General features: G+C 37.7%; 1 protein-coding gene across 1 annotated transcript; it reads right to left on the reverse strand.

Annotated features, from left to right (window-relative positions):
* Positions 1-3378: 3378 nt before the first annotated feature.
* LOC136037758 (transcription initiation factor IIB-like) lies at positions 3379-13711 on the reverse strand. Its single transcript, XM_065720556.1, has 2 exons — positions 12911-13711; positions 3379-4208 (listed from the first exon to the last, which is right to left on the reverse strand). Exons 1-2 carry the CDS (start codon positions 13709-13711, stop codon positions 4074-4076), a joined length of 936 nt encoding a protein of 311 aa, XP_065576628.1. The 3' UTR covers positions 3379-4073.
* Between the last annotated feature and the right edge of the window lie 4127 nt (positions 13712-17838).

Consider the following 17838-nt stretch of genomic DNA (forward strand, 5'->3'; position numbering starts at 1 on the left):
CAGAAGAATGGGACTACATGTTAAAATAGAGAAAGTAGAATTACTTTTTTTAGTGGCGCTAATTCGACCAATGGTATCATAGTCCAGCAGTCCTTGTCTCTGAAGTACCTTGGTATGGTCGAACGCAGAGATCAGCTACAATCATCTTGGCTGAATAAGTCTAGAAATTAATCCGGTTAAGCTATGGGAAATCGGTCAAATACAAGTGGTCATTTTTACTATATTTGATCTGACAATATTTTTTGGAGTTATATGCTATTGTATTTCTTAGCATTGGACGTGATCGTAGCTTACTAGGTTCCTAGTTATCAATGCAATCGGGACTCAGTTAATTTAGGCTAGAGTTCGTTTTTTTTACTATTAATTAAATATAAAAAAACAAGTTTTTTTTTTTTAACTGCGAGTAAGGTGCGACACTAAAACTTAAAACGAACAGAAATTATTTTTGATTGATTCTGATGAATTAAATTGATTTTCGGCCGGGGGGGGGGAGGGGTTGAGGGGAGGGGGCTACGTAGGAGGATTTTCCCTTGGAGGAATTTGTCATGGGAGAAGAGAAACTACATTAAGGGGCGAAGGATTTGCTTGCATTATTAAAAAAAAATAATGAAAAATTAAATATGAAAAAGTTTTTTTCAACTGAAAGTAAGGACTAGCATTAAAACTTGAAACAGACAGAGATTATTATGCATATGGGGAGATCATCTCCTCCTAAATACTTCACTCTTTACGCTAAAGTATTTTTAGTAATTTTAACTATTTATTCTACAGCCTTTGTGATTCAGGGGTCATTCTTAAAGAATTGAGACAAAATTAAAGCTTTTATGTAAAGAGCGAGGAATTAACGAGGGGGCAAAGTCTCTTCTATACATAATGAAAATATACGAATATAGAAGTTCGTTACGTAAGTTAATTTGTAAGTTACGTATATTTTTTACTAATAAAAACGTTCGTTAAAAATTAAAAACTCTAGTTGTCTTTTTAAGTAACCGAAAAATTGGAGGGCAACTAGGCCTCCTCCCCCACTCTTTTTTTCAAAATTGTCTGATCAAAACTAAGAGAAAGCCATTTAGCAAAAAAAAATTACTACGCAAATTTCGTTTTAATTATTCATTTGCGGAGAGCTAAAATCAAACATGCATTAATTCAAAAAAGTTCAGAAATTAAATTAAAAAAAAAACAAGTTTTTTGACTGAAAGTAAGGAGCGTCATTAAAACTTAAAACGAACAGAAATTATTCCGTATTATGAAAGGGATTTTCCCCTCCTCAACGCCTCGCACTTTAAGCTAATTTTTTTTATTGTTTTAAAAAGTAGAGTTGCGAGAAAGGGTCAAACTTTAGCGTAAAGAGCGGGAGGTTGAGGAGAGGCCAATCTCTTTCATATACGGAATAATTTTTGTTTGTTTTAAGTTTTAATGACGCTCCTTACTTTCAGTTAAAAAACTTGTTTTTTTATATTTAATTTCAGTTTAAGAATGAGCTTCCTCTGACATGACGAGTCAGATAGTGCAGTAACAATTTTTTGTGTTTGCCAAAACTACTAAGATATGCATTAGTAATTTATAAAGGGATATCAACAAATTTCCCGAGTCAAACCGGAATAACAACCTTGATCAGACACGCTATAATGACAGAACTTGAACAACAGAGAAGCAATTGATAAAATTCTGTATCTTCATATATCTCCTGTTCCAAAAAATAATGAAAAATCGTCGTTTTCTAATTTTCTAAAAACATGAAAAATGCTGATAGCAGGTTTTGGCAGACGGTATCCGTATGAAGCAAAGGAAAAGCTGAAATCAACTCGAAAATAAAATCAATACATATGTTTATTGAAATGTATAACAACTCATTATGCAAAAAGCTAAACACGATCACAAGGAGAATAGAAATTAAACCCTGCCAACGTCTTATAAGAATCAAGAACTGAAATAGTTCTACCATGACATACCAACATTTCAAGAATTGTCTAGTAGGTAAAGAACGTCAGGGTTTATGAAAATTTATACATGTATTTGTTCAAATGAAAATTGCAGCTCTTGATACATTCTTAAGTCTAGTTCTCTGAACTTCTGTTAAGATCACAGTGACAAATTCTAAGATGTAAATTTGAGTCAAGCTCCCTGATGTTTCTAGATGCTCCTGGAGTAATTAAAAAATTTCGAAAATGCATAGGCTCCCAATCCAGAGACCCATACCACACAATGTACTTGAGCGTAATAATCCAGGATATGTCTGTTTAAACTCTTTAAATTCATTCTACTACCTTTTTCTCCTTTTAGATTTGTGAGTCATAGTTTTAAGTAGCATACACACTGAACACTACAAGAGAGCTAAAAAAAATAAGACATGTCACAATGGAAAATTTTGGGATTCATCAATATTAAAACTACATTAACCTTCCACAAAATAAGAGCTAGTCAACAGGCATTGGAGTCACTCAAACAAACTTCAAATTTGAGGGGAATTCTAGGTTATAACATCTTTCAGAATATTAACCCTTAATACTTTTCAAAAAAATTCATCAACAGTGTTAAAATTCAGTAAAGAGGTTCATGAGTTTATCTCTTCTGGAAGTTCCTTAGAATATTGCTCCAAAAAAGTAGCTCCCAAAATCAATCTAAATTTCTTCCCCCCCCCCGTACCTCCTAAACTTATATGCAAGATTAATACAGACAAATATTAATACAGACAATTCAACTCGCAGACCAAAATATTGATACCAAATAAAATACTTAGGCTCCAAATTCATTAACGTAAATGGAAATTACACAATAAAGTTTACATGATGATATCTGTGTGTTCAATTATTTTAAGGAAAATGCAAGATAGTAGAAAAAGCAAAGAAAAAATATATTTAACCTTCTCTTCAAATAAGTAAGCGATTCTAACTAGTCAAAATAAGAAATTATCCAAGGCAAAAAAAATGAATAAATGTATAAAGAAGAAAATACAGCTTGAAAAACAAGAACTCTAGCAAATATAAAAAGGAGTAGCCAGCTGCAGAGCTTACTACACAGTTTTACATAAAAAAAAATTCGAGAAGGAGAAAGGGTTGTTTCAGGGAGGGGGGGGTAAGAAACCGGAGAGAGTACACCTTTGACCGATTTTTCACAAGATTTTACATAGAACAAATTTACCGATTTTCCAGACCAAACTCAAAGGAAAAATTGTCGGTAAGTAGTAAGTATGACGGCACTACACCCTTAAGGTCCGAACCGGCGGTGCTGATCTCTGTTTCATCGCCCTTCAGCCAGGAAGTACAATGGGGGGGGGGGGGTTGGGGGCCAGCCATCCTGTGCTTTCGCACGCCTTTCCTGCTTACCTTCCACATATTTCTCAAGGTACCGATTTAAAGCCGGATCAACTCTGAATCGAGCCCATACCCCTCGTAAAGAATTACCAACTCAGTGGTAATTCTTTACGATCTGAAAACTTTTAGATCTGAAAAACTTTTAGATCTGAAAAACTGGTCTAAAACTTTTCAGTCTCTACAGAATTTCAAACTAAGACCTCTTTACCTATGGTTAGTAGGTATATTTTAATACACCTTCTGTTAAAAGCAATAAAATGGTGAGGTTCATATTTTGACAACATTTTGTTCCTAAGAATTCCTACAGGCGAAAGCTTGTCTTTTCCAATGGTACAACAAATCTCTGAATTCAACGTAAAATATGGAAATGAAGTACAGATTGAGCGAGGTTTTGACAATAGATTAAATATTAATATAAAGTATTTGTGAATAGATGATTGACCCAAGAAACAAATAACTTGCAGCCTTTTGGTGCTTGTAAAAATTAAATAAATTGCAACAAACAACTTGTTCAGATATAGAACATCTAAAATGAAAACTCGTTTTCTCAAAGGCATTTTGTGCAGTGCATAATTAATCTTTACTAAGACAGATTTCAACCCCCTCCCCCGCTCTGCAAGAAGGAATGTTTTCATGGGATATATGAACACGTTTTCACGATTAAAACAAATAATACTAAGGCTCGTATATGTAGAAGGGAGAGAGCTAGCTACTAATATAAATATAAAACACAACTAAACATAAGCTTGTTCCTGTAGCTTAGCTTTGGGGCAAGTCTTTAATGGGAATTGCAAATTTGAAGTCTGCTGGAAATAGAAGCGAAGCCGACGGAAGCATAAGTCGATAAGCCTGTCGGATAGTAGCCTCAGCAGTACCAGCAACCTCACCAATATCCTTCTGAGAGCATCGGTTCTCAGATGCCTGAAAAACACCATTACTTGAAAGAAAATATGGCACTGGAATAATATTTGGTTGAAACATATTTTTTTTTTTTTTTATGGATTTCCTTTGCATCAGAAAAAAAAGCTTCAGAGAGGATGTTAAGAGCTGTTACTTCATAGTTTTTATTTAAGAAAAAGTTTTATCTAAATGACATAATAATGACAAAATGAAAACAAAATATTGAAAAAAATGAGAATGAAATAAATGTCCCAAGGAACTATATGTCCCAAGAAAAATATGGAACTGGAATAAAATTTGACAGAAACAAAAATTTGTTCTATGTAAAATACGGTAAAAAAGGAAGTGCATTCAGCGCTTTTTTATTCACAATCTTAGGACCACATCATAGTCTAGCCCAATTGATAAAGACAAGCCAAAATTTACGCATAACATGTATTGGTCCCTGGTCCTAATTATCAAGTAAATATCCTTTTCTTATTATATATTATTTCCTCTCCAAACTCATATTTGGAGGCCCTGGCCCTAATTATCAGCTAAATGTCCACTTGTTCTTTTGTCCCTCTAAGCTTGGTTCTCTGTTTAGCGTTTCTGCTATAATCGCCAAGTCTCGAAAGAAACCGCTAACTAATTAAGACTGGCAAAAAAATTGAGCCATAGTTGTGCATTAATACGAAGGGCAAACAAAATTTGTCAAGGAAATTTATGTAGATTATGTTTTCGTAAGTATACTCTCTTTGTGAAAACTTTCTTAAATATGTACATTCTTTTTAGCACAACGTTCAATCTTCCATATTAATATCAGAGCAGTTTCATCATTTTCTTTTTTTTTTTTTTTTTTCTTTTTTTTTAGGATGTTAAGAGTTTCAGCTACAGACAGGAATTTTATAGGTCTATTTCCAGTTTTCTCTTTAAATAGCTAGTTTTTTCTTGTTTTTATGGCACTTGGTATTAACCAAGTGACATATAGCAATCGCAAATTCTGTCGGTCTGTCGGTCGGTCAATCGGTCCCGGTTTTGCTACTTTAGGCACTTCCAGGTAAGCTAGGACGATGAAATTTGGCAGGCGTATCAGGGACATAACCAGCTTAAATTAAAAATTTTTCCAATTTGACTATCTGAAATGAAACTATCTGACTATATGAAATTTAATGTTTGGAATGATATTGTGTCTCAGAGCTCTTATTTTAAATCTCGACCGGATCTGATGACATTGGGGGGAGTTGGAGGGGGGGGACCTAAAATCTTGGAAAACACTTAAGAGTGGAGGGATCGGGATGAAACTTGATGGGAAAAATAAGCACAAGTCCCAGATACATGATTGACATAAACGGAACGGATCCGCTCTCTTTGGGGTAGTTGGGGGGGATATTTCTGAAAAATTAGAAAAATGAGGTATTTTTAACTTACGAACGAGTCATCGGATCTCAATGAAATTTGATATTTAGAAGGATATCGTGGCTCAGAGCTCTTATTTTAAACCCGACCGGATCTGGTGACATTGGGGGGGGGGACTTGGAGGTGCCCTTTGTATAGACTTCCCAAAGATGCGCACAGTGTGTTTTTATTTAGTTCAACGTCCCCTGAAATTTCACCTTAATACACTTAGCTTTAACAGTAAAAGTACCAGTGATAATAGTAGTAGCAATAGCATTAATAATAATTGGTGTTAGCAGTAGTAGCATGCATACGTTGCCTTTTGGTCGATGGCCACGCCATTTGTCGAAAAGTGTATGAAGTTGCAAATGTCTCTCTATTCCTTCTTCGGATCCTTTAATATTCAGGTATGGGATAGTAATTAATATTAGGTCTTTTGTTTCCTAAATAAAGGGAAAATCATTGCTAATCAAGCCAATTACGACCAACTTCGGCTCCAATACATCTTTTCTGGGAGGGAAGCAGGATAAAAAATAGCTTGAAATGGCAATAGGATTAATTTTATAAAATATCACAAATCACTTCTTTTTCCTACGTAACTTACCTTAGTATTGATTAGAATCTCTGAAGTTGGAGAATATGAGTTCAATTTATTTTGTGATAATGATGATAAGTATTTTATCTGGAATTGCCTGGAGATTATGTCTTAGCTTTTGTAAATAATCAAACGATGATCAATGTGGCAAAATTAATCTAGTGCTTAAAAGGAAGAAGATGAAATTTTGATTCGTTTATTGTGGGATAGGATAATTTCAATGGAGCAATTTTAAACTATTTCTTCTGACCTATTTCAAACTTTACTTCTAACGCAATATAAAAGGGATGGAAGAATCTTGGTTAATCCCGCGGATTGTTTTTTGATAGTTCTGAATTTAGCAATTTTTTGAATGAATTTTTTGCTTCTTCATGAGTAAAGCTCTTGGCAACTCTAAAAAGTGGCTACTGGATAGAGAGACATAGGAAGTATCTGTCATTGGTAGGGTATCAATGAGAATTCTTATGAGTTTAATTTTCACATGGTAAATCCAAGATAGTTAAAAAAAATAATATGAAATATCACAAATCACTTCTTTTTACTGCGTAATTTACCTTAGGATTGATTAGACCCTCTGAAGTTGTCAAGGAAATTTATGTAGATTATGTTTTCGTAAGTATACTCTCTTTGTGAAAACTTTCTTAAATATGTACATTCTTTTTAGCACAACGTTCAATCTTCCATATTAATATCAGAGCAGTTTCATCACTTTCTTCTTCTTTTTTTTTTTTTTTTTTTTTTTTTTTTTTTTTTTTTTTTTTTTTTAGGATGTTAAGAGTTTCAGCTACAGACAGGAATTTTATAGGTCTATTTCCAGTTTTCTCTTTAAATAGCTAGTTTTTTCTTGTTTTTATAGCAATTAGAAATTTTCCCAATTTGACCATCTGGGGGGGGGAGTGGGGGCCCGGTTAATTCGTAAAAAATAGAAAAAATGAAGTATTTTTAACTTATGAGCGGGTGATGGGATTCTTAATGTAATTTAATGTTTGGAATGATATTGTGTCTCAGAGCTCTTATTTTAAATCCCGACCAGATCTAATGACATTGGGGGGAGTTGGAGGGGGGGGGGGGGAACCTAAAATCTTGGAAAACACTTAAGAGTGGAGGGATCGGGATGAAACTTAATAGGAAAAATAAGCACAAGTCCCAGATACATGATTGACATAATTGGAACGGATTCGCTCTCTTTGGGGTAGTTGGGGGGGGGGGGGGTAATTCTGAAAAATTATGAAAAATGAGGTATTTTTAACTTACGAACGGGTGATCGGATCTCAATGAAATTTGATGTTTAGAAGGATATCGTGTCTTAGAGCTCTTATTTTAAAGCTTGACCGGATCTGGGGAAAATGGGGGGGGGGAGTTGGGAGGGGGAAACCTAAAACTTGGAAAACACTTAGAGTGGAGGGATCAAGATGAAACTTGGTGGGAAAAATAAACACAAGTCCTAGATACATGATCGACATAAACGGAACGGATCCGCTCTCTTTGGGATAGTTGGGGGGGGGGGGGGGTATTTCTGAAAAATTAGAAAAAATGAGGTATTTTTAACTTACGAACGAGTGATCGGATCTCAATGAAATTTGATATTTAGAAGGATATCGTGGCTCAAAGCTCTTATTTTAAACCCGACCGGATCTGGTGAAATTGGGGGGGGGGAGTTGGGAGGGGGAAACCTAAAACTTGGAAAACAGTTAGAGTGGAGGGGTCGGGATGAAACTTGGTGGGGAAAATAAGCACAAGTCCTGGATATATGATTAACATAAACAGAACGGATCCGCTCTCTTTGGGGTAGTTGGGGGAGGGGTTAATTCTGAAAAATTAGAAAAAATGAGGTATTTTTAACTTACGAACAGGTGATCGGATCTCAATGTAGAAACATTTTCAGTATGAAAAGACATATCAGTATGAAAAACTTACCTAGAGGTAGATTGTTTTTAAAATCAACAATTTATTACCATTTGAAGTTACAACAGTATTTGAAAATGCTTTTTTTCTAAGAACCCAATGCAATGATTTCTATCATGTTCTATTCAGTTAATACGTATATTTGTCCCAAGCACCTGTAACAAAAGCATAATAAGGCAACTGCAAGCAAGCACACAAGCATTAGCATTAATATATAAGCAAAAGCAAACAATCAGTTCATTTCATCTTCTTTCTTTTTTTCATGTGATTCAACGGTGTTTTTTTTTATTGTATATGCTCAACTTCAACTTCGTTGGGGATTTCACCTGACGAACAGAACGATTTCCTTTTTTTTTTTTTTAGTACAATAAGTTCATTTCATCTTTTTTTTTTTTTTTTTTTTTTTTGATTTGGTAAAATAAGTTCATTTCATCTTTTTTTTTTTTTTTTAAATCAGTACTATAAATTCATTTCATTTTTTTTTTTTTTTTTTTTTTTTAAATTCGGTACAATCAATTCATTTCATCTCCCTTCTTTTCTACAAATTCAACTTTGTTGGGGGTTTCACCTGACGACCAGAACGAGTTGCCATCGCCCTTCTTCCATGGTTAATCTGCTCTGCCTGAGCCGGGACCTCTTTGTTTGTGACACCTTGCTTTGGTGTTGGAGACTCCACTGTAGGGGGGGTCCGTAGTCTCTTGGGAATCAGCTAAGGAATCGGGAACATTCTTCGATGGCGAGATGCTCGAAGTTTTGACTTGGCAACTAGCACCATCGTGCAGGTCAGTCACCATCGGGTCTTGTCTTGATTTGATGTGTATTCTGTTGCGGCGGAACGTCCCTCCTTCTTCGAAACGCACATAGTATGAACGAGGGCTGTCACCAGTCTTGCAAACTGTTGCCTTCTTCCAGGCTCCCTGGTCAGTCAACTGGACCCACACTTTCTGACCCGTTTTCAGTGGTTCGATATTCCTTGCATGCTGATTATAGTGTTTGCTTTGTGCCTCTTGGGCCTTCTCCCTCTGTTGTCTGAGTCGGTCAAATTGGAAGGCTCCTGGTTGCAAAGTTTGTGTGATGCTGGGCAGGAGTGATCTCAGTTGGCGTCCCACCATTATTTGAGCTGGGGCAAATCCATCAATGGGTGTGTTCCGATACTCCAATAATGCCAGATACGGGTCACTCTTGCTCTCAGCGGCCTTCACCATGAGTCTTTTAGCTATTTGAACAGCCTCTTCACTTAAGCCGTTGGACTGATGGTAGTTTGGGCTTGAGGTTGAGTGTATTATTCCCCAGTCAGTCATGAATTGCTCAAATTCCTTTGCGCTGAACTGGGGCCATTGTCAGTTGTAAGTCGCTTGGGAATCCCATATCGGACGAAGTGATATTTCAGTTTGTTGATGACCTGCCGTGATGTAGTGTTTGTCAGGCGATCAACCTCAAAGAACCGACTCATGTAATCGACAGTGACCATGTAATCCTGTCCGTTGAGCTGGAACAGGTCAGCAGCTACATGCTGGAATGGGTAGTCGGGTATTTTATGCAGGATCATCGGCTCCTTCTGTTGGTTCATGGCAAACTTGGCGCATACCTCGCACTGGTTGACCAGCCTCTCGATATCTCGAGTGACACCTGGCCAGAATACAGACGTTCTTGTCCTCTCTTTGGTCTTCGCCACTCCTAGATGGGAAGAGTGTAATTGGCCTAATATGCCTGCTCTCATGCATCTCGGGATGACTATGCGCTCCCCTTTAACAACAAGGCCATCAAGTTCTGCCAACTCATGACAATAATTCCAGAAGGGCCCAAGTTTTCTGTCTAGGCTCTTTTTATTGTTTGGCCAACCCAAACAATAAAACCAGTGTTTCGTCTTTAGTCGTTTCTTTACGTATTTGTGCAAGCCTTTGGCTTGCTATGGGTACAGTTTGAAGGACTGAGTGAACCAGAATTTCCATGTCTACCTGCGACTCGATGTCTGTATCCGCAAGGTGCAGGCGGGATAGGGTGTCCGCTACAGGGATAGTCTTTCCAGGTTTGTATCTAAGCTTGATATCATATGGCTGAATAGCCAACATCATTCGCTGCAGCCTTGGAGGTGTCCTTTGTATAGACTTCCCAAAAATCGACTCAAGAGGCTTGTGGTCTGTGGTCACGCATATCGTTCTTCCGAACAGATACTGGTGAAATCTTTTGCAAGCAAAGGTTATTGCGAGTATCTCTTTTTCCATTTGGGAGTAACGCTGCTCTGTCTGACTTAGAGAGCGAGATGCAAAAGCAACGGTTGCTCCGTCTGTTGTTAGCTGGGCACCCAGACCATGCTGGGAAGCATCTGTGATCACCTCTATCTCCTTGGCCTCTGGATCAAAGTAGGAAAGGTTTTTTGAGACTGCATTCTGAATCACTCTCTTGGCCTCCTCGTGGCTTGTATTCCATTCGAACTTCTGCTGTTTGGACAGGTCTCTGAGGAGTTTGTTCAGCGTAGCCAGGTTGGGGATGTATCTAGACAAGTATTTGTACATTCCTAAAAATGTCTGTAGTTCCTCCTGGTTTTGGGGTGCGGGCATGTTTTCTAACGCCTGGGTTTTCTCTGGATCTGGGGCGATGCCGCTTGTTGTCAGTCTGTGTCCGAAGTAGGTGATGGAGGTAGTGTCGAAAACACATTTTTCTTTGTTGAACCGCACTCCCTTGTCTCTTGCGGCTTGGAGTACTGCCCTCAGCTTGGCGTCATGTTCAGCATCAGTACAACCAATGCCTGCAATATCATCAACGATCCGCCAGATATCCAGTTCTGTAAAGACCTCCTCCATCTTTTGCTGGTATTCGTCCTGCGCTGAAATCAATCCAAATGGGTATCGGTTCCATTTATACTGGCCGTACATGGTGTTCTCAACTCAGAGGATGGTTTGTCGAACACCATCGACCAGTATCCATTTCGGGCATCCATCTTAAAGAACTTGTTTGCACCTTTGCACTTCGCTGCTACTTCATCAAATAAGGGTATAGGGTAATGCGGTCTCTCAATTGCTCTGTTTAAGTCAACAGGGTCCAAACAGATCCTGAGTGACCCATCTGCCTTTCTCACCAGAACCAAGGAATTCACCCACTGTGTTGGCTTGGTCACTTTTTCTATGACTCCAAGTAACTCCAGTCTGTCTAAATCCTCTTTGAACATAGCTTGTAGCGCAAAAGGAACCCGTTTTGGCGGTTGTATAGTAGGGATTGCACCCTCTTTCAGATATATTTTGCAGGTTCCGGGCAGTGTCCCTATGCCCTCAAAGACATCACTGAATTCGTTTAAGAGTTTTTGGATGACTGGTCTGATTGGGGCTGGATTGCTGATACTGAGGACAAACTTGATCAGCTGAAGTCGTTCGCTGGACTGGCGGCTGAGGATGGGTGCTCTATCTGTGCAGACCACATGGAAGGTATGGGTCTGGGGGGTTTGGTTCTTGTACTGAACTTTTAGGTTGGCTGTCCCCAGTACCTTTAGCTGTTCTCCGGTGTAGCTGGTCAGCACATCAGCAGTCGGCAGCAGCGCTGGCTTTCTTGCCAATTTGTTGAAGTCTTTGAGCGGCAAAATATTGGCCTCGGCACTAGTGTCTATCTTGAACGCCAATTCACTATCGTTTCCTGTTAGTTTTATCAGAGCATAAGGCTTTTCCACCTTTTTTTCTGTGGAAATGGACTCAATCAGGAATTCTCTCCCATCTTTCACTTCGCTTCTTGTTTCAATTTCATGTACTACTTTGCTCTTGCACATTTTGGCAAAATGGTTCATCTTCCTGCATTTGCTGCACTGCTTCCCTTTTGCTGGGCACTTATGGCTTATTGAGTATTGGCCACCACAGAAATGGCATGCAGGGGAATTTTTCTGTCTCTGAACCACTTCCACCTCCTGCTTAATTGGAATCTGCGCCTGTTCATTAAGCATGAGTGCTTGGGTCTCTTTCACAGTTTCTATAGCTCGACTGCACTCAATTGCTCTAGCCAAGGTAAGCGTGGCTCCCTCACTGAGAAGCCACTCACGGATTCTTGCATTCTTGACTCCAAAGACCAACCGATCTCGAACTAGCTGGTCTTCTAGGGTATCAAATTCACAATCCTTAGCAAGTACTTTCAACTGAGTGACATATGACCCAATGGTCTCTCCATCCGCTTGGTTTCTCTGATGAAAGATGTATCTGGCAAAGATGGGGTTTGCACTTGGCTGAATATAATTCTCGAACTTTTCTAGATATACTTTTGGCTTGTTTGCCTCCGCGTCAGTTAAGGTCCAAGTGGAGAACACATCCTGTCCTTTTTCTCCAGTCCAGATCAGTAATTATGAGCATTTCACTGCATCTGATTTTCCACTTAGTGGACCAGAAAACATGAGCTCACAATGTCTCTTAAATTTTCTCCATTCTGATTTTAGGTTGGGGCTTGACCAGTTGATTGATGGAGCTGGTGTACTATCCATGTTGCACCTCTGACACCATGCAATGATTTCTTTGATGTTCTATTCAGTTAATACGTATATTTGACCCAAGCACCTGTAACAAAAGCATAATAATGTAACAAACTGCAAGCAAGCACACAAGCATTAGCATTAATATATAAGCAAAAGCAAACAATCAGTTCATTTCACCCAAAACAAGCTGAAGTCTAACTATGAAATAAGTTTGAAACATAAATTTGTTTCTGTAGCTTAGCTTTGGGGGAAGCATTTAATTGGAACTGAAAATTTGAAGTTTTCAGGAAATAGAAACGGAGCCCATGTCATCATAAGTCGATAAGTCTGTTGGATTGTAGCCTCAGTGGTACCAACAACATCACCAATGACCTTCCGAGAGCATGGATTATTAGATGCCTGAGACGCCATGTAAATAGCAGCTGCAGCAACAGATATCGGTGATCGTCCTGGCACAATATCTAACTCCATAGCTTTTTCTCCAATATGATGAGCAGATCTCTGAACCGAGTAGGGCAAACCAAGGCTGTTACAAAACCGTGCTGTAAAGTCCCCGGGAGTAATCAAATTAAGAGTGATCGATAGATTGCTTAGAATCCGCTTAAACTCTCGTTTAATTTCTTTTACACTAACGCTTGAAACAGCACATAGTTCTTTAAAAGTCCGCGGGTTCCCTTCTTGTCGAAAGGCAATGAATAAACAAGCCGAAGCAATAGCATTATTGGACCTTCCTTTTAATGATTTTCCACCATGAAACCTTTTAAAAAGGCTCCCAGCTTCATCCACAATAGTGCTTGGTAAATGGAGTTTATCAGCCATTTCCTCAAGGCTCTTTAGAGCGGTCTTCAAAGCTCGATCGGAGCTACTCATCTGGCTGATATTATATTTTGCATAATCTAATTTACCAAACGAGCCGGAACCAGCAGGGCCAATCATTGTGGACAGGCCACGGCCTTCAAAAAGAAGATTCTCCGGACCACCAACACGAGATGGACCTGCACTGCTTTTCTCATTGCTAAACCTTCTCCATTCACTCCCAACATCAATCGTCCTTTCACCTACCACCAGCGCACATTCTGAGCACAAGCTATCACCTGCGTGAGAATCTTCAATCAAATCTGCTTGTGGGTGATAAGGACAGTTAACATTGTTGGATTGAATTAGCTTATCCATTATTTCAATAGTTTTTTACTTTTAATACTGAGGGGTCATAAGCGGATACATCCTTTTATATTGATTAATAACGTCATGGCAAATGATGCAATCGTGGTAATACATAAGTTTATAGTATGACGTCAATTAAATCATCATACATATACTGCAGCCACTGCAGCTTTCCAACACCGTGTTAGTACAATTTAATCCAAGAGGCTCCGGAGAACTGAAAGAATATGATAGACATAATTGTTAGCATTAGCCACTTGCGAGGTCACTCTTTTCTGTCCAGACTGATCAGCGGACGTTGGTTCAGATATTTTCTGCGGATGTCTGATGACTCATAGGATCAGATTCTGCATGACTTTTAGCCAATCAGTAGCGGCTTAAATCGTCCAAGGAGATGGCCCAAGTTCCGGTGGAATGAGTCTTAGAAAATTTCTGGACCAGGCTGGAATTCTGCTGAATTAAATGGAATAGTGAAATGAATTGAAAAAGATTTGAAAATGGAATAGTTGTGGGTATCAAGCCATGGCTAATTGTAGAAAAAGCTAAGACAGATAGTCCAATTGAGTGAGAAGCAAACTTGGCATTAACCCCCCCCCCTTATTAGGAATTGAATTGCTAATCATATAAAAATTATAATAAAATAAAATGGCTAATTATAGAAAAAGCCAAGACAGATAGTCCAAATGAGTGAGAAGCAAACCTGGCATTAATCTCCCCTCCCTTATTAGGATTGTATCAAAATGTTGTTAGTTCATTTGTTAAAATATGTCTGTATCTACAGAGGCCTGACGACGCGCTCAATGCCACCCCGGCATGAGGAATAAGTAACTTAGTAACTGTAGTACTAATAGCAAGAGCAGTACTACCACTACTTATAGTAGTAGTATGCACAGTTAAATGGCTGATACGGGTTAAATTGATGATATGGGTTATTGCTAATACGCCCCTTTGAAAACCTACATGCACAGAATGTGTTTTTAGTCTTCGTGCCCTTAGTCTCTGTAGTAATAGTCGTAAGAGTAGTAGAAGCCGCAGCAGTATGTACAGAGTGCCTTTTGGTTAGTTCAAAATTCCTCTCAACACGCCCTGAAAGTTTCAACTTAACCCTCTAAGCTATTCCTGAGAAACTACTCATACGTCCTTTGGGCAACCAGAATGCAAATAGTAGATTTGATTAGTTTATCATTCATCTAAACATTCTCTGAAAGTTTTACCTTGATACATCCTTCAAAGTAGTAATTGTAGCAGTACTAATAGTATTAATAATGGTAACATCCACATAGGGCTCCGTAATTAGTTCATCATGTCCTGATAGGTTAAACTTAATATTCCAATCGTTCTCAAAATATTGCTTACATAGCCTACCCTTTTGACAACCTCCAAGCATATAGTGTTTTTATTTGGTTGAAGCTCACCCAAGCCATTTCCTGAAAGTTTCACCTTAACACCATAAGCCTCACCAGTAGAAGTAAACTAGCAGCAGTACTTAATACTCAAAGCCGTTCAATAGATATTGCCGCTACACCCTTTTGACAATTTGCATTCTCATAGTATGTTTTGATTTAGTTTAACATCCTCCTAATCATTCCCCGAAAGCTTCACGTTAATACCCTTGGTATCAGCAGTAGCAAATGTTGTAGAAGTAACATTAGAAAAAGTGTGCATGTAGTACCTTTTCCTTTTTTAATACTCCCCTAAACAAAAGCAGAAAGTTTCAACTTAACACCCTAAACAGTTCCTGGGGCATTGCTAATAAGTCCTTTTGACAACCTGCATGCGCACAGTGTGTTTTTATTTAGTTCAACGTCCCCTGAAATTTCACCTTAATACGCTTAGCTTTAACAGTAAAAGTACCAGTGATAATAGTAGTAGCAATAGCATTAATAATAATTGGTGTTAGCAGTAATAGCATGCATACGTTGCCTTTTGGTCGATGGCCACGCCATTTGTCGAAGAGTGTATGAAGTTGCAAATGTCTCTCTATTCCTTCTTCGGATCCTTTAATATTCAGGTATGGGATAGTAATTAATATTAGGTCTTTTGTTTCCTAAATAAAGGGAAAATCATTGCTAATCAAGCCAATTACGACCAACTTCGGCTCCAATACATCTTTTCTGGGAGGGAAGCAGGATAAAAAATAGCTTGAAATGGCAATAGGATTAATTTTATAAAATATCACAAATCACTTCTTTTTCCTACGTAACTTACCTTAGTATTGATTAGACTCTCTGAAGTTGGAGAATATGAGTTCAAGTTATTTTGTGATAATGATGATAAGTATTTTATCGTCCTGTGGTGGCGCAGTGGGTTTGACCTTAGCTTGGTAATACGGGACCCAGAGATCGAATCATGCTGCAGCAATGCACTGCAGGGCCGACGCAGGGACCTTAGTAGTCAAGAAGCGTCGTTAATCTGATACAATACAATACAATAAGTATTTTATCTGGAATTGCCTGGAGATTATGTCTTAGCTTTTGTAAATAATCAAACGATGATCAATGTGGCAAAATTAATCTAGTGCTTAAAAGGAAGAAGATGAAATTTTGATTCGTTTATTGTGGGATAGGATAATTTCAATGGAGCAATTTTAAACTATTTCTTCTGACCTACTTCAAACTTTACTTCTAACGCAATATAAAAGGGATGGAAGAATCTTGGTTAATCCCGCGGATTGTTTTTTGATAGTTCTGAATTTAGCAATTTTTTGAATGAATTTTTTGCTTCTTCATGAGTAAAGCTCTTGGCAACTCTAAAAAGTGGCTACTGGATAGAGAGACATAGGAAGTATCTGTCATTGGTAGGGTATCAATGAGAATTCTTATGAGTTTAATATTACATGGTAAATCCAAGATAGTTAAAAAAAACAATATGAAATATCACAAATCACTTCTTTTTACTACGTAATTTACCTTAGGATTGATTAGACCCTCTGAAGTTGGAGGATTAATTTGTGATCGTTTTTCAAATCTTGACGGAAATCCCCCTCCGTGAAAATTGTTTCCCAGAAACCCTCCCTTCCCCAATGAAAAGTTTCTCCCGTGAAAAGTTCCCCTATTGAGTATTTGTCCCAAGAAGAATAGTATAGAGTTTAAGTTATTTTGTGATAATGATGATAAGTATTTTATCTGGAATTGCCTGGAGATTATGTCTTAGCTTTTCTAAATACTCAAACGATGATCAATGCGACAAGATTAATCTAGAGCCTAAAAGGAAGAAGATGAAATTTTGATTCGTTTATTGTGGGATAGGATAATTTCAATGGAACAATTTTAAACTATTTCTTCTAAAAACATGAACATGATCGTAGCATGTAGTTGTGCTTGCTTCTCAATTTCATCATTGGCACGTGTTCTTAAACTAAAATACGGTCAAAACGGGAAGAAATTATGTTTCACTTCGTTTCCCAACAAAATGTGCCAGTTTTAGGAAACAGACAAGCTATCCCTTAAAAAGGAGTTAGGGCGATTGTATTTTTGTATTGTTTTTTCTCTTAGTTTCTTTTTTAGTCGAAAATAATTTGAGTTCACACTGGCTAGGCATGAGATATTGGAAAACGCTAGGAAAAAGAAGGGTAATAAAATATAATATTGTCTATGTAAAATAATATATAATAAAATACATAATGTAAAACAAAATATAATAAATACAAATATTTTGGTCGAAATCTTCTTTTAATTAAGGAAACAATCCAATAAAGGTCCATTAAGCTCTAAAAGAGGAAGCTTAGAAAAAACAATTAAAAAATTTTAAGTGTCTCTTTAGTATTTCCTAGTGTTTTTAAATTTACCTATGGCTGCTAATCTGTTTTCCCTCGCGTTGATTGCGTAAATCGTTGTGTTGATAACAAGGGTACAAAAAAAAGAAGATTCCAGAAATTGGGACGAAGGTTTGGAAAAAAACCAGCATTCTCGTGAAGATGATGGATTTTTCTTAGTATTATAATATGTTAGACCTTTTTTAGGTGTTTTGCCTTTTGTGAATGGGCTGGGGGGAGGAGAATTCCCCCTTCACTGTCTGGGATCTCTCATTTATCCAATGCTCACAATAGAAGGGCGGTAATTTCAATAGATGAGTAATGTTAATAGTGTTTTCTTTTTTTTATCAAGCACTATTAATTCTCGGATGGATTTCATCAA

Source organism: Artemia franciscana, chromosome 17 (assembly GCF_032884065.1).
Source record: "Artemia franciscana chromosome 17, ASM3288406v1, whole genome shotgun sequence".
Taxonomy (NCBI): Eukaryota; Metazoa; Arthropoda; class Branchiopoda; order Anostraca; family Artemiidae; genus Artemia; species Artemia franciscana.